We start from the raw sequence: 26,653 nt of genomic DNA, 5'->3' as shown, positions 1-26,653 counted from the left end.
ACATGGTATGTTCTTCCATCTGTTTATGTCTTCCTTTATCTCTTTTTTCAGTGTTCTATAGTTTTTCGCATGTAAGTCTTTTACCTCCTTAGTTAAGTTTATTCCTAGGTATCTTAATATTTTTGATGCGATGGTAAATGGGATTGCTTTCATAGTCTCACTTTCTGTAAGTTCACTATTGGTGTAAAGAAATGCCATAGATTTATTGGTATTAATTTTGTATCCTGCTACATTGCCAAATTCAGTATTTAATTTATTTAATACATTGCCAAATTCATGTATTAAGCCTAATAGTTTTTTGATGGAGTCTTTAGGGTTTTTTATGTACAATATCATGTCATCTGTGAATAAGGACAGTTTTATTTCTATATATATATTCTTGACCTATTTTGTATCCTGCTACATTGCCAAATTCAGTATTTAATTTATTTAATACATTGCCAAATTCATGTATTAAGCCTAATAGTTTTTTGATGGAGTCTTTAGGGTTTTTTATGTACAATATCATGTCATCTGTGAATAAGGACAGTTTTATTTCTATATATATATTCTTGACCTTGCTTTTTAAAAAATCCTCACCCAAGGATATGTTTATTGATGAGAGAGAGAGAGAAAGAGAGAGAGAGAGAGAGAGAGAGAGAGAGAGAGAGAGAGAGAGAAACATCAATCAGTTGCCTTCCATACATGGCCTGACTTGTATCAAACCCGCAAGCTAGGCAGATGCCCTGACCAGGAATAGAATCCACCACCTTTCGTGTATGGGATGATGCTCCAACCAACTGAGTCACACTGGCCAAGGCTTGCCCTTGCTTTTTAAGTTTAGAATTTCTCAGAGATCATTCCTTTTCAACTTATAAGGAGCTACCTCATGCCATTATTTATCTGGTCATTTTCTTACTGACAGACACTGATAAACAATGCTGTGACAAAAATCCCTGTACATACACTATTTTGTATTTCTAAGGGAATAATTCTTAAGAATTAAATTGCTAGATGATAATATCCATTTATAATTCTGACAGAATTTACCCAAACTACCTGAAGCTCCACTAGTCTATAGTCCCTGAATAAGCATTACAGTATTTTTAGAATGACATTATAAAAGAAATATATTTTTTAAAAGCATATGGAGTGTAAAGGTGAGGTGGGAAAGGAGGGAAGGGAGAAGAAAAGAGAGCTAGCTTACCTTCCAAAGTCACAGAGTTTTAATACGGCTGTATCAGGGTCCAATAAGAGGTTCTGTGGTTTAATATCCCGATGGCAGATTCCAAAGGAATGAATATAGGCTAAACTTCGAAACAGCTGATACATATACAACTGGAAAAAATAGCAAAAATTAACTGAATAGTTTCTCTCCCAAACAATCAGAATCCTTAAGCGAGTAAATAAAGTAACAGATAAGGTAAAATGCTGGGGATTATTAGTACTCAATCTTCCTTTAACAAGTTTCATGTCATTTCTATGTTCATTAGCTAATTAAAGTTTCATTAACCATATATTTACACCATCCTCTACTAACTTAAAAAAGAAAATTTTACAATGTGCCTTATAATTTTTTATTTTACTAAGATTTCAAAACAAATCCAAGATGTGTTTTTTTCAAATGGATAAAAAGCTCAGAGGGATATTTCAAATCATGTGACTAATAAGAAAGTTTAGACCAAAAGCCAAGTCTTCAGTTTTTAAGTTCATCATTCTTTAAAAGTATCTGCAGTTTCATCTTCAGAATAATAATTTTCTGAGATGTCAGTCCCAGAGGTTATCGATGCAGAGGACTGGAAAAATTCACATGTGAACTGAGAAAATCTATAATCAATCATCTATCAAGATATCAGTGACCCCATTAATAGCATCACTATGCGTCCTATTAATATCCTTAAAAAATAAGTAGACTTTAAAATGCTATTTAAAAACAGATCCTAGCTGAGTACTGACATAATTTAAAAGAATATTTGTTCAAATTTTACTTGGGGGAAAAAAGCACCAAGAAACTGGATCTGCATGGACGAAAGAATCAGACTCTTGACCGAGGAACAGAGGGACTTTATAAAGAAAGTGAGTGACTCTTGAACAACATGGGTTTGAACTGCATGGGTCCACTTATATATGGATTTTGTTCAACAAATATATTAAATAATTTTGGGGGGAGATTTCCTTACTACTGTGAAGCAATCACATCTATAACACGAGGTTACCATAAAGTTATCATATTGTTGCTTCTTTATTTTCAATGCATGTATTGTTATAACTGTAAATCAATTGAACTTCTTTTTCATATTATCTTTTCAATATTTATGCTTAGTGTTAGTAATACATATAATAGCTATAATGTTTTGGATCATACAAGAAAATAATGATACAGGTACTGAAAGACAATTTATCAGATGATAAATCTTAAATAAACAGATGATGCAAACTTAAGAGTATCAATAAATGCAGTGTAGTACTGTAAATGTATTTGCATTTGATTTCCTTACTAACATTTTTTTTCTAGATTACCTTATTGTAAGAATATAGTATATTATACATATAACATTCAAAATATGTATTAATCAACTACATTATCAGTAAGGCTTCTAGTCAATAGTAGTCTATTAGTTAAGTTTTGGGATAGTCAAAAGATAGAGGTGGATTTTTGACTGGAAGTGGAAGTAGGGGAGAGTGTCAGCACCCTTAACCCTTGCATTAAAGCGTCAAGTATTTCTTAAACCTCCTGTTTATCCTAAGGTCCATGTTCTGGTTCACTTTATATTTTTCTGGCTACACCTTAGAAAGACTTTTTGAAATGATTCAACACAAAGATAACAGTGACTTGATAAAAAACAACAAAAACGATAATTAAAGTTCAGATAGAGCATTGTCACAAGGCACCATATTTAGAGGCTATTGTTAAGACATTAATTCAAGTTAACATGACACCTGCTTTCTTTCCAACAGGCCATGATGAAAACTGCAGACAGGTAATTTCAGTGCATCCTTAACATTATACTGGACTACAGCTGGAAAAGTTTAATGCTTCTTTAAAATGAAGCATAATGTAAAAATGTATAGATAAGATCTTCAATTAGGTCAACGTTTTGTCACCAGAGTTAGAATTAAGGAATTTGGATATTTATATAACTTAAAAAAAAATCGTCACACAAGGACATGTTTCCCACTGATTTTTAGCGAAAGAAGAAGCGAGAGGGAGGGAAGGAGAGAGGGAGAAACTGGCAGACATCGATGTGAGAGAGAAACATCGATAAGCTGCATCCCTTATGCACCCCAACTGGGGATTGGACCCGCAACCTGGTATGTGCCCTGACAAGGAATTGAACTTGCAACCTTTCAGTGCTCAGGACATTGCTCCAGCCAACTGAGTAATACCAGCCAGGTCGTTCATGTAACTTTTTAAAAGCTTCATAATTCTAATATTGTATCATTGTTCACAGCATCGACCTCGAAGTCCTAAAGCTTACTCTCAGAATTTTAAGAGTTTAATTCACTGCCACTACAAAAAAAAGTCCCCATGAGATATTGAGTTCATAGACATTAATTTACTAAAGACAATGATGTCTAGGTCAGCAAGAATCAACAGGAAAAAAAATGTTTTCTTTGTTAAATTTGCGTAAGAGTTTAAATAAGGTTAAAGTATCTTTTTACTATATTCATTCATCTCCCATTCTCTTCACTTTATCTTTTGAAAAGTCAATATAAAGAATGACTTTTTATTTGACTCTGTAAAAGTGTATTTATAGGATAACTGAGAGGCTTACTACACTAGAAAGCAATAACAAGATAAACAACTGGTCATTATTCTAAGAACTTTACATGCATTATTTCATTTAACCCTTATGTAATAGGTACAACTATTATTTCTATTTTATATATAAATTAACTTAGACACATAGGTTAAGCGATTTGCCCAATATCATATACTTAATATTCTGCAGTGTCTTGGGTAAATATGCCTCTTTTTATTACTATTTCTTCATTTGCCTTATTGTTCTATTAACTAAAAGTACAAAAACATAATTATTAAATAGCTTGATCACTACGTTAAAAAGACTAGAATAATAAACTCTTAGAAACTCAGATTATCTAGTACATTTTGAAATTTGAGATTTAACAACAACTGTAAAATCAAGTGTGTTTCACCATTTGTTTATTTAATTATGTAATCACTCTGTGATATACACATTTGTCCTAAATTTTACAAGAGATCATTGAGGCCCATTAGCAGGTTGAACACAATCTGAACCCAGTTGCAAAATTATTAAATCTAACTTCAAGTCCAATGTCTTCTTGCCTCTGTGCTACTAAACCTGTTTAAAACTCATAGGATAACAATTTTATTCATGATTCATAAAAATGCATCCAGCTCTTGTGTACCCAGGCCCTATCCTTAAACATGTATTTATTAACTTAAAAAATTTCAAGATCAATGATTTGCCAGGCATCTGTTTTAGAATTGTGTTTAAACACTCAATTATGAAAGCTATTAATCAGAAAAGCAAAGGTGCTATCTAACTATCATCAACTATAAAGTGACCAGTACTATAAAAGGGGTGAAGAAAGAGGTCTGAAGCAATAAACTCATAAAACATACTCAACTCCCTCAGAAAACATGAAAGTTAAAGAGTCACAAAAAACTACAACTGCCATTTTGGTAACACGTTTGCCAAGTAAGTTCTTATTAAATGGTGAGGTCTGTGAAGGCAAAAGTTACTTAAGGAAAAAACAGTATGTCCATTAACAAGTGACCAGCTGAATAAATTAGGATACAGCCATGCAACAGACTAATATAAACAGCTGTAAAAAAGAAAGGCAAAATAGCTCTATCTATCTATCTCCAGAATACATTTTTATTTATTTTTTTACATTTTTAATTTTAAAAGGTAGAAGAATGTATACATTATATAACCATTTACATAAAAAGGCGATGGAGTGATAAAACAATTATGTACATTTATTTACTTAAAAATTTTGAATATTCAATTCTGGGAGGGGTGAGGAATAGAGTAGAGGAAATGGATAACAACAGCAAAACTTCTTAAACTGCATATATCTTGTTTTATAGATTTTTACTTTGGCACTAGGTATTTTCTATTTTGATGGAAAATTAACTTCAAAAAAGCTTAAAACACAATCTATAATAAAAGTAAAATTAAACAAAGCTTAGCAGGGCATAATCACAGACAGAAACTATTCACTGTTTATTTAAAATAGAGAAATTTGACTGTTCATCTAATGCAGTGGTTCTCAACCTTCTGGCCCTTTAAATACAGTTCCTCATGTTATGACCCAACCATAAAATTATTTTCGTTGCTACTTCATAACTGTAATGTTGCTACTGTTATGAATTGTAATGTAAATATCTGATATGCAGGATGGTCTTAGGTGACCCCTGTGCAAGGGTGGCTTGACTGCCAAAGGGGTCGCAACCCACAGGTTGAGAACCGCTGATCTAATGGAATGTACCATGGGAATAAAAAAGAGCTGCAAAAAGATCTTAAATTATTTCAGCTGGTATTGGTAGTGCTGGTATTGCTATCCTAAGACTACTGTATGTATAGTATGGGACAGAACAAGTAAGTAATTATACTGTCATTAAAAAATGGAATTTTTAGTGTAAAGAAAAGGAAATAGAGATGGATGATTGTTATGTCCCTCAAAATTTAATTAGAAAAATAGCCCGGCTGGTGTGACTCAGTTATTGAGCATCAACCTATGGACCAGGAGGTCAGGGTTCAATTCCTGGTCAGGACACCATGCCCAGGTGTGGCTCCATCCCCGGTAGGGGGCGTGGAGGAGGCAGCTGATCAAATGATCCTTTCTCTTCATTGATGTTTTATCTCCCTTTCCTTTCCTCTCTGAAATCAATAAAAATATATTTAAAAAAGAAAGAAAGAATATCAATATGAACTCAGAGTGTATTTATCATTGGGGTGAATAAAAAGATGCAATTTATCTTTGAAAACAATCATCCACATATTTCCTAGCTCTGTCCACTAAAAAGTCTTAAAAACAATAACCAACTCTACGGTAAGTAGCACCCCCAATGATCTCTGAATACTATTTCCCACTAAAAGAGTAAGTTCCCTTGAAGAAAAGGCTCATTCCAACTCTGCAGAAGAAATGTATAAGATGAACCTAGAGTACTGTCATGATAGAAAGCAATGAAGCTATCAAAGATTACTAAGACTTGTCTAAGAAGCTTTAAAACAAACACAACAACAACAAATTACTCCTTGGTCACCTTTGGAGGGTGCTATGGAACCAATAAATTATTATAAATTTTGATAAAGGTAAATAATCAAATACATATCCTGTCTTATATAAACTGTACCTCAGGGTAATGAAAGCTGACATGGAAAGTTTCTATTTATGGAACTATTCTAAGCTTATAAATTAAGAAGGAATAACATTAAAATATCATTATATGACCACTAATGAATTAATGGATTTAGGCAATTACCATCAATGGCAACAAGCATCACAAAAAGAAAGATATTATGTTCTTCCTTAGGAAAGCACCCAAGCCTATATATGAAATACTCTTGATTCCTAGAAAAAAAATTATCTAATATCAAATTTACAGGAAATACAGAGAAAAGTAATATACTACATTGTACTGCAATAATCCAAGCACAAAATCAAGACCAAAAAACTAGGTCAAATGATCCAGTTTCTTTAATAACAAAGTTGAGAGAGAGTGAGAAAGAAAATGGGGGGTGGGGGGGTGAGAGAGAGAGAGAGAGAGAGAATGACAGGGAGAGAGAGAATGAGGGGGAAGGGAAAAGGGGAGAGGGGAGAGGGAGAGATTAAAAGAAACATTAAGAAGCACATACGCCAAGGTTGCAATTAATAAGTAGAACAACAAATTGATCTCTCTCTCTCAAATCAATTTAAGAAAAAAAGAAGCAGCAGCACATCTGCCAGTTGAAATATAGGGACCTTACTTGGATCCCAATTCTAACAAATAAATTTTTAAAATATATATAAGACATATTGGAAATATAAATAACTGGCTATTTAATCAGAATTATGCTGGATAAATTCCTAGCCACTCTGTCGTGAGTTCTATAAAATAAAAACGGTAACATTGGTATTAGGTACCAAAAATAAAATAACACCTTGAAAGAGTCTATGCATATTTAAAATTATCAAAAGTTGATACTTCAGCTACAGACACAATGTATATGTAAGTGGCAATAGAACATTGAATCTGATCGTACTTATAACTATATTTTATAATTTTATGGTATGATTGCTCTTATTTCAGTCTGTGGTACAATAAGTATATCAGAAATTAAATAAAAAGGTGCTATGCCTAGCAAAATTAAGTCCATAATTGTCTGTGAAAAATTCACTTGTCAGAAAGATGACAAGTATCTTTAAGAACTGAGTCATTAAAGTTTAAAAAGTAAAGGCTTCAAACTTTAAAACTACAAGAATTTAATGAAGCTCTAGCAATAGCTACTTTGCAGCTTTCCCCCCTTAGTATTAGATGCGATAATGTAGTTAAAACACATAGCCCTCTCCCTGGCTCATGATAAGTACTTTTTAAAATGGAAAATTGCTCCATTTTTACATACCTTGACATAGATCACAGGAAGCGTCTGTTTAGCTCGACTATAGTGTCTGGCAACTCTGTATACTGTTTCCGGAACATAGTCCAGCACCAGATTGAGATAGACCTCATCTTTCTGAAAAAGTTTATTAAAAACAAAGAAAATAACAAGATTAGAAACTAGTTTTTAAATATTCAAATTAGAGTAAATGCTCTACATATTCACTTACTGAGATTAAAAAATTAGAATCTGTTCAATTTTAATTATACAAAATTAAATCAGAATATAACCATAATAAAAACAATCTACCACACTTTCTCAATACCGTTAAGATTTTTAATCACATTCAAGCTATTATTTAAGTTATATGATTTTAAAGGATACCACCTACCACAAAATTTCACATTTTCTAATTTGAGAATCAATGCCCTCATATCCTATCAGGAAAGGTGTCATAGCAATAAAGTGAGTATTGAATTGGGAACTACAATAGTGTATTTCTAGCCCTAGCTCTGCTGCTAACTTAAATAACTTAAGTTACTTAAATCTTAAGGCTTCAGTTTTTTCAACTATAATACAAAAAGCTGGACTAGATGTTCTCCAAAATTTTTCTAACCTCTACAAAAAGATTATATGATTACCTGATAGTCTATATTTAGTAGAAAAATCATTTGTCTTCTACAATTAACTGAAAGAAAAAGAATAACTTAAAAAGCAGCAAGTTACCATACTCACAAGTTTACTGCAGGTCACAAGTTTAAACATCCATTCTCAGTAGCATAAAGACACCAATCCAAGATCATTGGAGAGAAAGAAGGGAATTTCAACTAAGTACCAAGTAGGAAAGAGGAACAGAGTGCTACTCTTACACTGAACATGTGAACAATATCAGATAAGTACACTGAAGCAGAAAACAAAGCTGAGAATCGCTGTGTTCAAGTCTAGAATTTGCCACTGAGTGGGAAAATCTTCAGGTAAACAAACTTTCAGTCTTCCCAATTTGAAATCATCTTACCTACCAAACTGAAGTGAAGAATTTCAATTTTCAGCATTAATTACTTTCTATATGTCAGTAGCTACAGCAGAGGAAGTAAGGGAGCAGGTATAAAAGAGATGACATCTAAACTGAATATGAAAGGGCCATTTCAGGCAGAGAGAAAACCATTTTCAAGATGTGGGGTCAAAGAGTGCAACATAGCTCAGGAAACAGTTTAGTGAGATAAGCAAACCACTGACCTTACCACCTTTTCACAATCCTTTACTTTTTCATGTTCTCCTCTCTTCCTTTTCACATCCAGATTAAATTCCTTAATCTGTCACAGGAATCAGTAAACAATAGCTGCCTGTTTTTATAAATAAAGTTTTATAGGAACACAGTGATGCTGATTTACTTAAGTCTGGCTACTTTTGAACTACAATGGCAGACTTGAGTAGTCATGACAGAGACCACATAGCCTGTAAAACCATAAATATTTACTATATGACCCTTTATGAAAAAGTTTGCCCAGTCTGCTGTAGTATATACCCTCCTCTTATGCCATGCTTGTTTGATAAACCACAACTTTGGTTAAATGCAGCTTTCCACACATTCTCTAACTATACCCAAAAGATGAACATGGCTACAAACCTAAAATTGTGCTAATTGGTCTCACATTAAAATCACCTTTAAGTAATTCAATCAGCCCAGTAGTAATAAAACATTTGCCTAATCTATTTACTTGTTTCTTTTTTAAAAAAATTAAATTATTTATTGTTTAAAGTATTCCCCCATTGACCTCTCCCTGGTTGTCTGTGTCCATTGGTTATGCTCATATGCATGCATACAAGTCCTCTGGTTGATCTCTTACCCTCCCACCCCCCCACCCACCGCCTTCCCTCATGGGTTGGACAGTCTATTCAAAGCTTCTATGTCTCTGGGTCTATTTTTGTTCATCAGTTTATGATGTTCATTATATTCCAAAAATTAGTGAGATCATGTGATATGAATCTTGCTCTGACTGGTTATTTCGCTTAGCATAATGCTCTCCAGTTCCACCCATGCCGTTGGAAATGGTAAGAATTCCTTCTTTTTTACAGCAGTGTAGTATTCCATTGTGTAGATGTACCAGTTTTTTAATCCACTCATCTGCTGATGGGCACTTAGGCTGTTTCCAAATCTTAGCTATTGTAAATTGTGCTGCTGTGAACATAGGGATGCATATATCCTTTCTGATTGGTGTTTCTGTTTTCTTGGAATATATTCCAAGAATTGGGATTACGGGGTCCAATGAAAATTCCATTTTTAACGTTCTGAGAAAATGCCATACTGTTTTCCACAGTGGCTGCACCAATCTGCATTCTCACCAGCAGTGCAAGAGAGTTCCTTTTTCTCTGCATTCTCACCAGCAATTGTCATTTGTTGATTTGTTGATTATAGTCATTCTGATAGGTGTGAGATAGTACCACATTGTTGTTTTGATTTGCACCTCACACATGACTAATGACTTTGAGCATGTTTTCATATGTCTCTTGGCCTTCTGTATGTCCTCTTTTGAAAAGAGTCTATTGCGCTCCTTTGCCCATTTTTTGATTGGGTTGTTTATCTTCTTTTGTTACGTTGTATGAGTTTCCTAGAAATTTTGGAGATTAAACCCTTATCAGTGATAACATTGGCAAATATGTTCTTCCATGCAGTGGGCTTTCTTGTTTCGTTAATTTCTTTTGCTGTGCAGAAGCTTTTTATTTTAATGTAGTCCCATTTGTTTATTTTCTCCTGCGTTTCCATTGTCCTATGAGCTGTATCAGTAAAGATATTACTTTGGCCATATGTCTGAGATTTTGCTGCCAGTGGATTCCTCTAATACTTTTATGGCTTCCCGTCTTACATTTAAGTCCTTTATACATTTTGATACCTGTCTCAACTCATTCTCTCTAAAAAACATACTCCTCTGAATTTCACCACCATTACTACACCAGAATTGTTCAAGATCAATAACCTCTTTGTTGCTGAATCCCATGTCTATATTAGTCATCTAGAATATCACAGGAAGAGGGGAACAAGAACACAGAGAAGCAATACAGTATGAATTAAGAGGCAAGGTTAGTATGAGCCACACAAAGTCCCAACTCTGCTACTACAAGTTATAGGACCATGAGCAAGTTACTTAACTTCTTTAGACCTCAGTTTGCTACAAAATAATGCTAATGATGGTGTCTACTTTAAAAGACTGTCTTAAGATTATAAGAAATAATCTATATATAAAGTTCTTTAGGCACATTACCTGTCACATAAAAAAGACTCGATTTTAACTATTATAATCTTTAGAATCCTGTACATCTAAAATAAGTGATTAGGTGCTGAGGAGAACTGTAAGTAAGATGAGTGAATGTCTGATGACCCTATTTTTTGTAAAGCGATGAGGTCATATGTAAAACTGAGGTAGCAAGAGTAATGCTGAATACTTCTCTTAAAATTTCAGAGATCAAGATTTATTTAGACAACCAGTTCCGAGTGAAGGTGAAGTCCAATAAAGAAAATAAATAAAAAGAATGCTAAAGTGGTGTCAAAGAAGATTGTTGTGTCAAATAGATTTCAAGAAATGGTGAATCTTGGGTTTTGGAAAGGTCATTAACACAGACGTCAAAGCTATCCTTTTTTAACTACTTGATTACAAGGTTTCTTGATTTTAACAAATCATTTGACTAAGTTAATCATGATATATTTATGAATGACCCGGAGATGTGTAAGAATGTATTACAATTTAATTCATTTGCTAAACAATCATAACAAAAATGAAGAAGAAAAATATTTAAAATGAATGCCAAGGACAAAAAAGGTAGGGCCACAAACTCTGCCCTTCACTTATCGCAATCAATATTTTCATAAATGATTTCATTTATTAGGAGTTGCAAAAGTAAATGCCTTCAATGACTAAGCAATAAATGTAAATGTGTGAAACAAAAATGTGTAATGAAGTAAGTTACAGTGATTGGTAATTCAGATAGTACAAGACTTAACTAAAAAACATTCAAATTCAAAAAAATATTAACAGAATATGCTAACCAAATAAAACACATCAAAGAGGGAATTTGGCAGTCAGTTTAGAATTTTTGACTTCAACACAACTATCTAAGACTGACACAAAACTAGGAAAATGCCTTAGAATGGAAGACCAAGTAAGAAATTTATTTATTTATTTTTTATTTCCTTTTTTTTTTTACAGAGAGGAAGGGAGAGAGATAGAGAGTTAGAAACATCAATGAGAGAGAAACATCGATCAGCTGCCTCCTGCACATCTCCCACTGGGGATGTGCCTGCAACCCAGGTACATGCCCTTGACCAGAATTGAACCTGGGACCTTTCAGTCCACAGGCCGACGCTCTATCCACTGAGCCAAACCAGTTTCGGCCCAAGTAAGAAATTTAAAGAATTCTAATACAGTGGGGCCTTGACTTATGAGTTTAATTTGTTCCGAGACTGAGCTCGTTAAGGAGCTCGTTAACTCAAATTACTCTATCAACTCAATGCAAAAAATCGGCCGAGAGACAGCTGGTATCTCAAAAAACTTGTTAGTTGGGACACTCGTAAGTCAAGGCCCCACTGTAGTCTGGAATGCTAAACCAAATCCACAAGATAACATTTAACAAAGATAAATATAAAGTCCTATGAGTGAAATAAAAATATCAATTTATTATGTAGAATGGCAGGTAAGACTTGACAGTAATTCATTTGAAAAATAAATGATAGGTAAAATTGAACTCAAAAGAATCAACACTGAGGTGCAGTTAATGAAAAACTTGGGTTACAGTAGAAGTACTGTACTCATATCAATAAAGATAATTTCACTCTATTTCATACAGTTCATGTTTCATTTGACACTCATTTTTTGGGCAGTATATTTTATTCATAATATTAATAAATCAGAACACATTAAAAAAGGTTAATAAAACTATATCTGCTATAGGTTGAATGTTCTAATTTACTACACTATGAGAAACATGAGGGCTCAAATTATATTTGAACTATTATTTTGCAAATTAACATAAGCCTATCTTTTTGCTCAAATAAATTCTGGTTATTCACACCATTTACTCATCAAAAATTTGCAATTTTCTCTAGAATCCTAGAAGAGGTTTGCCCATTTTCTAGGTATGATATAAATACTCCTTTGACATTTAAAAGCTGTCATTTTGACTGTCTTAATTTTCTGAGACACTGGAGGTGTCTCATTATAAGTGAAAGCACTGTGAACTACCTTTCCCTTCAGGGCTCTGTGCTTGTATTCAAATCAAATCACTTAAAAAAAAAATCGAATTGGGTCCTAAGACTGAAAACCAAAACCAATAAATAATACTACCACCAATACTGATTTGAAATGAATGGGCTCAACAACACCATGCTCTTTAATGTTCTTGTTAAACTTACAGATGTTCTGCTGTGGATTAAATAGCTATAGGAATAATACTGAGTGGAGAGTGCATATCCCTACGAAACATCATCACAGTGGAGGAAACACTAACATTTCACCTTCCTAAAGTAGTTTTGTTTGGAGATTTGTGCCAAAGTTAATTCAAGAGACTGGGAATGCTAACATTTCAAGATGATAAATGGACTAGGATTAATTTCCATCACTTTTAATTATCTGAAATATCTCAGGTCTGCTGTTCTCTTCATGTAATCTCTCTGTGGGTTATCAACAAATGCCCACATACTTACAGATTAGCTATAGATTTTAAAAATCAAATATGAAATATGAAAAATATAAAAGTATAATTGAAATAACATAATGAAAAAGACTAATTTCAAAGAACAGTTATTAGACTTCTAATAATTTTGTTAAGGAGTCCCTGCTACAAATCCTTTAAAAGGAATCTATAGTACATGAAGTGTGTCTTATTCAGAAATCTTCAAAAAATTACATACTGTACAATTTAGGGAGGATTTCTCCCAATGGTTTGATTTTCCTAATTATCACTTTGATTAGTAAATCACTCTGTAACTGCCAAGAACCACTCCTTCATGAACTCTACTCTAAAACCATTCACTGAGAAATAAATTTAAATGACAAAATTCTGATCACACCTAACAACGCAACTATCAGATAACTCCATCCTACGTTTGAAAAACAGATATTACTGTGATGCTCTCATCCCAAGGTGATTTTTGAGGTCAAGGAAACAAATTTGCTTGAGGCTGCAGTTTTAAATAGAATCATGCTATAATTCTAAAAATTTGATGGCATGCAAAAGCAGCATATCAGAGAGCCCCACAATAAAACACTTAACAAAATATCACGGTAACCCAGGATTTGTCTCAGAATTGGGTTAGGGAACTTGGACTAGCAAAAAAAAAAAAAAAACCCCAAAAAACACCAAACCAACAAAACAAAAAAACCCCTTTAAAATAAATGACTTTTCTCTGATGGGTGTGCCAGGTTGGCCAGAGCTAGGAATAATACTAACAGTAAAGTGGGTGTGAATTAGGAAAGGGAGAAATATTCTTTTGCTTGAGAAACTAGGGGAGGGATTGGGGGGCACTGGGGGGGGTGAGCACTTAGCATACAACGATGATTATAGCAAGCTTCATTCTTATCTCACAATTTCACAACTTCAAACAAAATAAATATCAAAATTACTAACATTTTAAAAAAACTACAAATGTATCAGGAAAAAACACGAGTGCGTTTGCAAATACTGGACAAAATGTCTATGAGCTATTAAGAAAAATAATGCCATTTGATTACATAAAAAATGTAAAAAGAGAGAACCAAATTTTTTAAAATGACAATTTGGCCAAAAAAAATTTTTGCCTACATGACAAAGGGCTAATTTGTTTTTGTTTAAAATACAAATACCTCTTTAAAATCTCTAGGAAAAGACTAACATTCCAATAAAAAAATGAAAAGGGGCATGAACAGATGATCATACAAATGGCCAAAAACAATGTAGAAAGATGCTCAACCTAATTCATAATTAATGAAACACACACACACACACACACACACACACACACTGACCTACAATTTTTCCCTTATCAAATTTGAAAAGAAAGTTTAACCTGAGGAAACTAAGTATATGGTCCAATATGCACCATAACACACTTCTGGTCAAAGCCCAAACTCGTGCAATCTTTTGGCAAGTCAATGAGCTGTACTCATCCTCAAGTAAAGACATGCAGACACCCAATTCAACTCAGCAATGACATTAATAGGAATTAAGTTTATGGAAACAATTATCTGTATGTATGTATATATGTGCATGTGCACACACAAAGACGGCTGAAGATTTGTGAAGAGCAAGAAATTAAAAAATAATTTACTATATGCCAGAAAATCAAGACATGCTCAAAAACAAAACAAAATGACCAAATTAATTGGGGTCAAAGGGACACAGAAGCTAACCGAAAAGAGCTCCCATGCTCTGACCGGTTTGGCTTGGTGGATAGACGTTGGCCTGCGGACTGAAGGGTCACAGGTTCGACTCCGGTAAAGGGCATGAACCTTGGTTGCGGGCACATCCCCAGTAGGAGGTGTGCAGGAGGCAGATGATTGATGTTTCTCTCTCATCGATGTTTCTGACTCTATCCTTCTCCCTTCCTCTCTGTAAAAAATCAATAAAATATACTAAAAAAAGAAAAAAGAAAAGAGCTCCCAATGGCCAAAGCTGTAACAATCCTATATAATAAAAGGCTAATATGCAAATTGACCAAACGGCAGAACGACCGGTCGCTAGGACCCTCACTGACCACCTGGGAGCAGACACTCAACGCAGGAGCTGCACTCTGGTGGTCAGTGCACTCCCACAGGTAAAGTGCCACTCAGCCAGAAGCCAGGCTCACAGCTGGTGAGGGAAGCAGCAGTGGTGGGAGCCTCTCCTGCCTCCATAGCAGTTGGACAACACCCAAGGGCTCCCACACTGCGAGAGGATGCAGGCGGGCTGAGGGACCCGCCCTCCCCCGAGTACATGATTTTTGTGCACCGGGCCTCTAGTTTAATCAATAAAATAAAATAGTATTAGATTATAACCCAAAGTATAAAATAGAATACAAAAGTCCACACTGATATAAATTATTAAAAAGATTAACAAATGAAGGAGAAGAGACAATCTCTCATGCAAAAGAAAAACAAATAATATATGCAGCCACTCTGCCCTTAAAAAGGAACATAATTCCCTCCTTTCTCAGTTGTGGCTTGAGCATATTGACTGCATTCTAAAGGATGCAGCAGGAGAAGGGGGTAAAAAAAAGAGTCACCTTATAGTGGGGAAAATTAAAAATAGGTCAGCCAGGTGATCAAGATTAATATAACAGTCACAAATCATGCTGAGAGTAATATATACCTTGATATGTCATCATATCATACAAGATACATATGATATGATGAAAATGGCATTCTGTGGTCTTTATCCAAATAACCTAGAGCCCCAGTTTACTATGAGACAGTGAAACATACTACAAAATATCTATCTAGCACTATACAAAAAACTACCAATGTCATCAAAAACAGGGAAAGCCTGAAAAACTGCCAAAGCCATATGCACCTAAGAGACATAATCTAATCTAATAAAGGCGAAACATAAAAATTTACCTTACCTTCGCTACGCCCTAAGCCACGCCCACCAGAGAATCACAGCGACTATATGCAAATTAACCCAACCAAGATGGTGGCTGGTGGCCACAGAGGTGGAGCAAGCAGGAGGCTTGGTTGCCCCGGTGATGGAGGAAGCCAAGCTTCCGGCCTGACTGGCCGGCTGTGCCTCTGCTCAAGGCACCAAATTTCAATTATAGAAGATAAATAAATCCCAGATACCTGCTTCCAGCCAGCCTCCACTGGGAGCTTGGGTGGTGGGGGCTGTGGCCAGCCTGCAAAGAGCCATCAGCCACTCATGAAGGCTGGTCACACCTGCATGGGTTAAGGAACCCCGCTGGGGGCTTGGTGAGCCTGCAAACAGCCACCAGCCCCTCACCGAGACTGGCCAGGCACCCCAGCAGGACCCCCACCCTGAAGGGGGTGTGGCCAGCCTGAAAACAGCCCTCAGCCCCTCACCCAGGCTGGCCAGGCCCCCCAGTGGGGACTCCCACCCTGAAGAGGCTGTGGCCAGCCTGCAAATAGCCATCAGCCCCTCACCCAGGCTGGCCAGGCACCCCAGCAGGATCCCAGGGGGTGGCCAGCCAGAAAATGGTCCTCAGCCCCTCACCCAGGATGGCAACACCCTCATGGGGTGACGGTCCCAAACGGGGGCTTCGCCAGCCTGCAAACAGCCATCAGTCCTTGACCCAGGCTGACCACACCCTCATGGGGTGACGGTCCCAAACGGGGGCTTCGCCAGCCTGCAAACAGCCATCAGTCCTTGACCCAGGCTGACCACACCCTCATGGGGTGACGGTCCCAAACGGGGGCTTCGCCAGCCTGCAAACAGCCATCAGTCCTTGACCCAGGCTGACCACACCCTCATGGGGTGACGGTCCCAAACGGGGGCTTCGCCAGCCTGCAAACAGCCATCAGTCCTTGACCCAGGCTGACACACCCTCATGGGGTGACGGTCCCAAACGGGGGCTTGGCCAGCCTGCAAACAGCCATCAGCCCTTCATCCAGGCTGGCCAGGCACTCAAGCAGGGACCCCCACCCTGAAGGGGCTCGCGTCAGCCAGAAAACAGCCTTCAGTCCTTGACCCAGGCTGACCACACCCTCATGGGGTGAGGGTCCCCGCTGAGGGGCTTGGCCAGCCTGGAAACAGCCATCAGCCCTTCATCCAGGCTGGCCAGGCACTCAAGCAGGGACCCCCACCATGAAGTGGGCGTGGCCAGTCTGAAAACGTCCCTCAGCCTCTTACCCAGACTGGCCAGGCACCCCAGCTGGACCACCACCTTATCCGGGACACCTTTCAGGGCAAATCAGCCGGCCCCCACCCATGCACCAGGCCTCTATCCTATATAATAAAAGGGTAATATGCAAATGGACCCTAACAGCAGAACGACTGGGAAGTACTGGTCACTATGACACACACTGACCACCAGGGGGCAGATGTTCAATGCAGGAGCTGCCCCCTGGTGGTCTGTGCACTCCCACAGAGGGACTCTGCTCAGCCACAAGACCAGGCTGATGGCTGCCAGTATTGCAGTGGTGGTGGGAGCCTCTCTCGCCTCCTCAGCAGTGCTATGGATGTCCGACTGCAGCTTAGGCCTGCTTCCTGCTGGCAACTGGACATCCCCCAAGGGCTCCTGGGCTGCCAGAGGGATGTCTGACTGCCAGCTTAGACCCAAACCCCCGAGAAGTGGGCCTAAGCCAGCAGGTGGTCCTCCCCTGAGGGATCCCAGACTGCGAGACAACATAGGCTGGGCTGAGGGACCCCCCGAGTGCACAAATTTTTGTGCACTGGGCCTCTAGTAACATAATAATGTGGCAGCCTAAACTGAATCATGAAAGAGAAAAAAGATGTTAGATAAAAACTAAGAAAATCTGAATAAACTATGGACTTCAGTTAATAATAATGTATCGTTGTTCATTAATTGTAACAAATGTACCATACTAATATATGATAACAATACGTGAATCTAGGTGCAGTATCTATGCATCCTATATAATAAAAGCCTAATATGCTAAGTGTCTGGTCACCCAGTTGGCCATTCAATCAATCAAAGTATAATATGCTAATGAATGCTAAGGCTGCTCAACCACTTGCTATGACGTGCACTGACCACCAGGGGCAGACAGTTGACTGGTCGATCAGTCGCTATCATGTGCACTGACCACCAGGGGGCAGACACTCTGACTGATGGGTTAGCTGGCTGCTGGGGCCTGGCTGATCAGGACTGAGCGACACAGGCTGGACATGCCCTGGAGCCCTCCCATGGTCCCTCCCTGGCCGGCAAACCTCCCGCGTCCCTCCTTGGCCAAAATCTTGCACCGGTAGGGTCCCTCGGCCTGGCCTGCACCCTTTCACAATCTAGATCCCCTCAGGGGATGCCAGACAGCTGGTTTTGGCCCAATCCTGCAGGCCAGGCGGAGGAACCCCACTGGTGCATGAATCTGTGCACCGGGCCTCTAGTACAGACATAAAAAGCCATATTTTTGGGAAAGAAGATGATCATGTTCTAAAATAATGTGTATGCTATTACATTAACATCTGATATATGTACTCATATATGCACACGGGAAATTTACCTCTATGGAGAGGGACATGGGGATTTAGAAAGTAAAAAAAAACTATTTTATTTTTTATTATCCTGTGTTGTTGTTTTTTACACAATATGCAAGTAACAGTATTTTAGTTTCACAAAATATTAAAAATAACATGAAAACAAAGTTACTAATTGATATTCAAAAGAAACTCCGAAATTCAAATTTTCAGGCAGATGATACTTATTATCTTATTTGTTATAACACTGACAATTTATAAAGAAGTCTTGATAATTCATCCACCTCGAGTTCTGCATTACATGTGCATTCTTCCTAGATCACACTCCACTGAAAATACTGAAACCCAAATATTTCTAGCTACAAATACAAAGCCAGTGCTCTTTACTTTTCAGAACAGATTAACCCCTACACTTTCCTTTCCAGCAGTATTGGCAAACAGGCATAATCAAGCACTGCGTTCCTATCCCTCATCCCAGAGCAGTGAAAGGTACAATCTTCCCCTTCTGCACACAGCCCTCCACCAGTTACCATCAATAAAATAAGTTGATATGAGGAATAAAATCAACTTGCCATTCTTGCTATTTAAATTGTCTCTCATAAGTACAGGGAAAGTTTTATTTACTTCATTATTCAAGTAATCAATCTGACAGCAGTTCTCAACCTGTGGGTCACGACCCCTTTGGGGGTCAAATGATTGTTTCACAGGGGTCGCCTAAATACATCCTGCACATCAGATATTTACATTACGATTTATAACAGTAGCAAAATTACAGTTATGAAGTAGCAACGAAAATAATTTTATGGTTGGGGGTCACCACAACATGAGGAACTGTATTAAAGGGTGGCGGCATTAGGAAGGTTGAGAACCACTGATCTATGATGAACCATAGATAAAATATTACTGAGTAACGTTAAAGAAATTTTTCTTAAAGAAGACTATTAATTGATTTAATAAAATGTAAGGCTCCTGTAAAGGCAGTATGGTTTACATACTACGTACATCTTTTAGAGGCCTGGGGTTCAACAGAGGTGAACAAGGAAGGCAAAGTCAGCTGGTGCTATGCCCCCGTTTCAAAGTAGAGCAACTTTCCTTTCTATCTGTTTTTAGAACAGGGGTTCTTTATAAAATTTCATTAAGGGGAGATGGGGTATCTACTGCCACATATCAATACTGGGGGAAGAAAACTATTCTATATGATACTTAGAATTCATAAAAATCTTATAAGCCCAGTCTTTCAAAACATTCAAAAATCCCATTTTTCTCTGATCAAGGAGAAAGTGTTACTACTCTGTATTAAATCAGAGTTAGTAAAACCTATTGGGTAACCTAAAGTATACTAATTGACTACATGTTGCTTTAGTTACTATAGCAAACATTAATGATTCCAACCAGCAGACTACGACTAATTAGGTGACATCTTTAGTCTCTGTCCTAACTTAACTCCTTCTTCTTCTAGTTATACTAGCTACTCTTTCACCCAAATAGGCTAAAAACTGATTTATAATCCCTAAATAAAAAGTCTTTAAAATGATAGAGTGGGGCACAATAAAGAAGTCACCGAAATAGATAAAACCATTCAAACTATGATCAATAGAAATATTTGCCAAATATCACAGCAATCCTACTTTAATTTCATCCAGAGCTAAAAAAGTACTTATGGACAAAAATTATGATGAGTCCGCCGGCCAGCATGGTTCAGTGGTTAAGCCTATGAACCAGGAGGTTACAGCCCGATTCCCAGTCAGGACACATGCCTGGGTTCTGGGCTCCATCCTCAGTAGGGGGCATGTGGGAGGCAGCCAACCAGTGATTCTCTCTCATCATTGATGTTTCCATCTCTCTCTCCCTCTCTCTGAAAATAAAAAGATAGTTTAAAAAATTATGATGAGACTCTGGAATAGTTTAGTTGCAATTCTGAAATTAAAAATAATAATGGGAGAATAGTTAAGAGTATTATGTAATGTAAGAACTCAATAGCTTATTATATAACCAACAACTACAAATACTAAGAGGCAACAAGGGAATAATTGTAAGATCTTGAATAGTTAATAAGTTTATAAATAACTATAAAATTAAAACCCTAATATGCAAATAAGTTTATAAATAAACGAATTTGTGCACCTTGAAAGGAACTATTGGCCTCAAGGCTTCAGTGGGTGCAGGGGTGGGTCTCAGCCCATCCTCCACGCCCCCGCTCGGCCCCTCCCACTGCAGCCCCCTGGTTCTACCAGCCCCGCCCGCACCCACTGATGGCGCAGAGCCATTGGAGCCAGCGCCGTCTGCGGGTGTGAGCGGTGGCTCTGGCACTGGCAGCGGGAGCAAGCAGTGGGGCTGTTGCTGGCAGCGGGTGTGAGAGGCAGCTGCTGGTCCCAATCGCTCCTCCGGAGCAGGACGAGGTGAAGAAGCCCTGAGGGGCAATTGGCGCCAGCAGCGGGTGCGAGCAAGCGGGGCCAGGCGCTGGCAGCGGGTGCGAGTACCCGGCGGGACCACAGTGCGTGGGAGCAAAGAATATTCAGTAACTACCAGAGGCTCTCCTCAATGACAGCGACCAGCACCCCGCCCTGGTCTGGTGCCCCCATTCACCTGCTCCACCATCCTGCCGCCGGCCAATGCCCACCATGTTCCGCACTCTGTTACCTGCTACTGACGCCTGCCATGTCCTGCATGTGCCCCCTGGTGGCCAGTGCACATTATAGCAACTGGCTGTTCGTTTTTTCCGCCATTTGGTCTATTTGCATATTAGGGTTTTATATATATGTATTAGTGGCCCGTTGCATGAAGATTTGCACAATAGGCCTTCCTTCCCCTGGCTGCTGGCACTGGTTTTCCTCCGGCACCCAGGACCCAGGCCTTTGGTCTGGCCGCAGCAGCGATGCTTGGCTTCTCTGCTCCAGCTGTTCCCAGCCCCTCCTTTTCTTTTCCCCAGCTCCTTGAGCAGAGCCCAGGATGGGCTGGAAGCCTGAGTAGCCCCTGGTAACCCAGGCCCCCAGCCACTCCTTGAGCGGAGTCCAGGGCTGGCGGGAAGCTTGGCTTCCTCCGTCACTGGGAGCAACCCAAGCCTCCTGCTCGCTCCGCTCAGTGGCCCCCACCATCTTCAATAGTCGCGCTGCGTCTGCATATGCAAATTAACTGCCATCTTTGTTGGGTTAATTTGCATAGTTGCTCTGATTGGCTGGTGGGCATAGCAGAGTGACACCAACTTGCGTGTTTCTCTTTTATTAGTGTAAATAGATTATTCCTACAAAAATGTAAAACATGTATATGGAATAAAACATGTAGAACTGAAGTAAAAAGTCAGGCTAGTGAGTGAAAACTTTTTCTTCTTTAAATTTTTCGAAGAAGAAGAAGAAGAAGAAGAAGAAGAAGAAGAAGAAGAAGAAGAAGAAGAAGAAGAAGAAGAAGAAGAAGAAGAAGAAGAAAAGGAGAAGAAGAAGAAAAGGAGAAGAAGAAAAGGAGAAGGAGAAGGAGAAGGAGAAGGAGAAGAAGAAGAAAGTAGTAGAGTCTCAGAGAGAAGAGATACCAAGGGAGAGAATGAGGAGGCTGAGGACAGGTAAGAACCCATACAAGGATTTAGAAAGGATTAGATAGTCAGAAAAAGTTTGAAATGGGTAGAAACCCAACAAAAGAGAGATACAGAAACCCACAGAAAAAAGCTGACAGATCTATACTGGAAACAGCCAACAGAGAGAGGGAGAGGGAGAGAGACAGAGACAAAGCCAGATAGCCAGAGTTATCGGGGGAGAGAAGAATCTGAGGTGTTAGATAGATGAAGAAAGAGGGAGAGAAAGATAGAGATCAGAGCCAAAAGTGAAGGGGACAGAAACCCAGAAAGTAGACAGAGACAGAAGAGAAAGGAGAGAAAAAGCTTAGAAAAAGAGGTAGAAAATGACAGTCAATGATGAAATGAGAGTACAAAATACTCCTATATACATTTGAGCTCATCCATAGAATCTAAGTCTATCATCCTTATAATCCTGAAACACTGAATCCTTCTCTTATCCTCACAATTCCCTCAGCTCAATCCCTTATTTGCATCCTCAAGCCTTCCCGTTAGGCTCATGTTCTTAATCTACCCAGAGATTTCCCTGAGCTCTCTGAAATTCCCAAAAGAAACTCTATTTCATAGAGTTTCAAACCCCAGTCTCTTCATAAAGGTTTCTTTATTACTGCCTTGCCAATGACTAAACCTGTATCCCACCCAAAGGTACTGACTTCCTTGCAGCTCTCTCAAATGAGGACTGTTCTCACCCTTCACATATTCTAGGACCAGAAGGCAATACTGCAACTGCTGGCTCTCGGCTGTCCTGGCCTCAAACAACATCCTTTCTCCCTCCTTCTCAAACTCCCAAGAGATCTACCACATGACTACACACCCTACCTACCCAGTCTTGTGAATATCATCCCTTCATTTAGCTCCCCCAACCCCCACCTATGAATTCATACATGCACCTGTTTACTGGGCATCTCTATTTGCATGTCTCAGAGGCATCTCAAACTATTTATCATTTCCTCCCACAAACTCTTCTAATATATACATATAAGCAATACATAATGCTTCTGTTAGTAAAATAACTACCTAATATAGGACTGCCACATTCAGAGATAAGAATTTCATAAGACATTAGGTACCATTCTAAACAGAAATTCTGAGTTCACTCTCAGTAACCTACTCTTGGGCAGTTAGACTAATAACAAATCTGAGCTCTCAACCCTAGAGCAGAACTCATCTCTTATTAGTTTACTAGCTAGTCTCTTGAGTGATATGTTGGTCCTGCCATAACAATTAGAATAAAGGAAGTGGAGATCATGAGTAGTCAAGAAGACATTATCCTTTTGGTGGCTGGAATATTATGGGAGGTACTAAACCTGTGTATTTCTGCACATCTTCAGAAAATCTTACTTTCTTTTGACAAGAAAGGTTCATTATTTTCAGCAATAATCATTTTTCTTTCTTTCTACTTCTTAAATGGCGCTATCCCAAAACTAAGAGATGTCTTTCTTTTACTTTGGAAAATTTACAATACTCAAGAGAAAGTTCTGAGCTAAATAAAATACTAGAAAGTGTATTTCTTTTTTATAATTTTATTAGAGGTTCTCTGTCCTCTGACTAATCTCCCTTAATGACTTCTCAATTGCTCTGTATCTGTAAGATTTTAAGATAAATAACCAGCTCTGCACAGAGCAGTGAGGAAAATCATCCTCTGGGATAGACAGATAATGGTCAGTCCATTGTAACTACCCAGGCAGGATTAAGTGACAGCAAGGGCAGACTGTGATGGGGCTTCCACCAAACCAAAACCAGTTAAGTCTTCAAGTGCCATCACAGATACAGCCTTACATTCGAAAGTTTTTATATTCTTCCCTTGCTCTTTAGCTTAATAAGAGTTCAGTGAGTTAATATTTGTAAAGCACTGAAAGAGGACATGTCACATAGGGAAAACAATATAAATTAAGTAGTCAAGAGAAAATGTTTAGGGGCCTGTAAGGAGACCTTTGCAAATGAATCTGGATGCAATCCAGAGGTTCATGGAACAAATAATTCCGACATTTACTTTCCTCCCTGGGGTATCATTATGTCTAGCATCTAATAACAAAAAGCCATGAGGATGCAAAATTCCATTATAAGAGTGCTTCGAACATAACAGATGCTCCATAATTTTATTTGGGAAGGAACAGGATAAAGTAAAGACATGCCAAAACAGATAAAATTAAAGACATAACAGGCAGTTTGCTAGATTGAAAAAAAAAAAAAGGCATGAATCAAGTAATTGGCTTTAGAAACAAAAGAGCTCAAATACATATAAGGATTTATAGTCCCTAATATGAGCAGAGGCAATCATTTAGACTTAATGGCAAGGGTGCATGTGAAAAACAAGAGTCACTAAAGAACTAATTTGGCCCTAGCCGGTTTGTCTCAATGGATAGAGCATCATCCTGTGGACTGGAGGGTCCCAGGTTCGATTCTGGTCAAGGGCACATGACCGGGTTGCGGGCTTGATGCCCAGTAGGGGGCATGCAGGAGGCAGCTGATTAATGATTCTCTCTCATCATCATTGATGTTTCTATCTCTCCTTTCCTCTTTGGAATCAATAAAAAAAGAGAGATTTCTTTAAAAGAAAAAAAAAAGAACCATTTGGTTGTTAAAATATTACGCCCCCCCCCATCTCCCCCACCCTCCCTCCACCCCACACACACACCAATTATATATCACAATCCTGGCTAAAGATATAGATATCTTCCATATTATAGGCTCTATCATGAAAAAAAGAATTTCTAAGAAAATAATCGAAATAAAAATTAATGGAAAATAATTAAACATGTGTACATTGGGAAATAGGTATGTGAAGTAAAAAGTATACTGGGCTAGAAATCAAGAGGCTTTATGGATTTAAGGACTTTAGAAAGTATATGCATGATATCTGAGGTCCAAAATATCAAATTAATTTATCTGAAGTCATATTTATTTAGCCAAAAAGATCAAGTGGTTTGTTATTTGTCTTGCCCGCTCCCCCCCGCCCCACCAAAGCAGTGAAGAAAAAAATGATGTAAGAAAGCAACTGAATTTGGGAAGAAGGGACAGTGAACAGATAGAAAAAGACCACAGTAAAATAGAAGAAAGTGATTTTCTATGCTGCCAACTCCAGTGAGTACAATGACATTAGTTACTACGTCTTCTGACAAGGAAGGCCAAGGGAAGGGGGAGGAAGGAGGGATTCACAGCATAAAATCTTCCTTAATTATCCTTTGCTTTTACAGAATTAAATGTGACCATAAATATTGACCACTTAACGGGGGTGAGGAATCTTTTTTCTGCCAAGGGCTATTTAGATATTTATAACATCATTCCAGGGCCATACAAAATTATCAACTTAAAAATTAGCCTGTTATATTGGGTCAAACATTTAATTAACTCACCTTTAATGCCTTGGCAGGGCCAGACCAAATGATTTTGGGGGCCTTATATGGCCCTCGGGCCAGACAGTCCCTACCCCAGACTTACAACAAGACTGAAATATTATACATTCTCCTACTTTTCCCTAGCCAGGAATAGGCTAAACTTGCCTCTCAATGTTTAAGTCTCATTCTGGTCCTACTGAGGTGCTCCTCCTTTCCCTTCCCCTCCAATACTTCAACTTCTCAAAATGACATCATTTTCTTCCCTCCAATAAAGAGATGAACTAACATGGGATTCCAGAAGCACATAAATAACATAAAAGGCTTTAAAATAAATTTGCTTTAGAACTAAAGGCAGAAGTTTAAAAAAGGGAGAACATTTTTAAAAATTCATTTCGTTCATTAACATTTTCCTGATATAATCAATGAACATATCTTGAGCTCAGAATCACTAAGGCTGCATTTTGGAATTCTTCCATTCAATTAGCAAAACTGTTTTACTTGGGTAAGGGGGATTATTTCTAAATGAATAACAAGACTATCACAATATTGAGTACACATTTTCTGCAAGACCTACCTTCTCACCACTTGAGTAGAAGAAATAACGCAATCGGACTATGTTACAGTGATCTAGCTTTCTCATGATTTGGAGCTCTCGGTTCTGAAAAGAAAACAGAAAAAAATATTTTTTAAAGGATAACCGCTATTCATCATATTGACTAACATTTCTGAAATAACAAACATTACAAACAGTAGACTATAGATATTTTACCAAAAAGTATGGTCTATAGATCAGTGCTGACCTATAAAGTATTTATTACCAGTCCATGAACTATTTACTACTGCTCTGCAAATGAAATTAAAAGTGTTTAAAATCTTTTATAGCAATTTGACAGAATAATTTGTATTAATGAATCTTATAATAAAAAGTGGGGTCTATATTCTGTATTTCTTAAAATTTCATTTTTGTAGTAATTCATTTGTATTGTATTTTACAAAAATATCAGTCCTTAATGAACTGAAAATTTTAAAAACTGGTACTTTACCACAAAAAGCTTGAAAAGCACTGGTCTCTAATATATATATAT

At 37.8% G+C, this 26,653-nt stretch overlaps 1 protein-coding gene across 9 annotated transcripts in view; it reads right to left on the bottom strand.

The window, feature by feature from the left end:
• Positions 1 to 26,653, bottom strand: part of GSK3B (glycogen synthase kinase 3 beta) — a 177,290-nt gene that overhangs the window by 71,305 nt on the left and 79,332 nt on the right. For all 9 annotated transcript variants that reach the window (XM_006755358.1, XM_006755360.1, XM_015558494.1 and 6 more), the window contains 3 exons: positions 26,143 to 26,226; positions 7,578 to 7,688; positions 1,187 to 1,317 (listed from right to left, as the gene is read on the bottom strand). In XM_006755358.1, the coding sequence (XP_006755421.1) occupies positions 1,187 to 1,317; positions 7,578 to 7,688; positions 26,143 to 26,226 (326 nt within the window). The remainder of the gene's footprint in view (positions 1 to 1,186; positions 1,318 to 7,577; positions 7,689 to 26,142; positions 26,227 to 26,653) is intronic.

This window comes from Myotis davidii, unplaced genomic scaffold (assembly GCF_000327345.1).
Source record: "Myotis davidii unplaced genomic scaffold, ASM32734v1 scaffold292, whole genome shotgun sequence".
Taxonomy (NCBI): domain Eukaryota; kingdom Metazoa; phylum Chordata; class Mammalia; order Chiroptera; family Vespertilionidae; genus Myotis; species Myotis davidii.
Note: the sequence above shows the minus strand (reverse complement) of the source record. Positions and strands in the feature narration are given on the sequence as shown.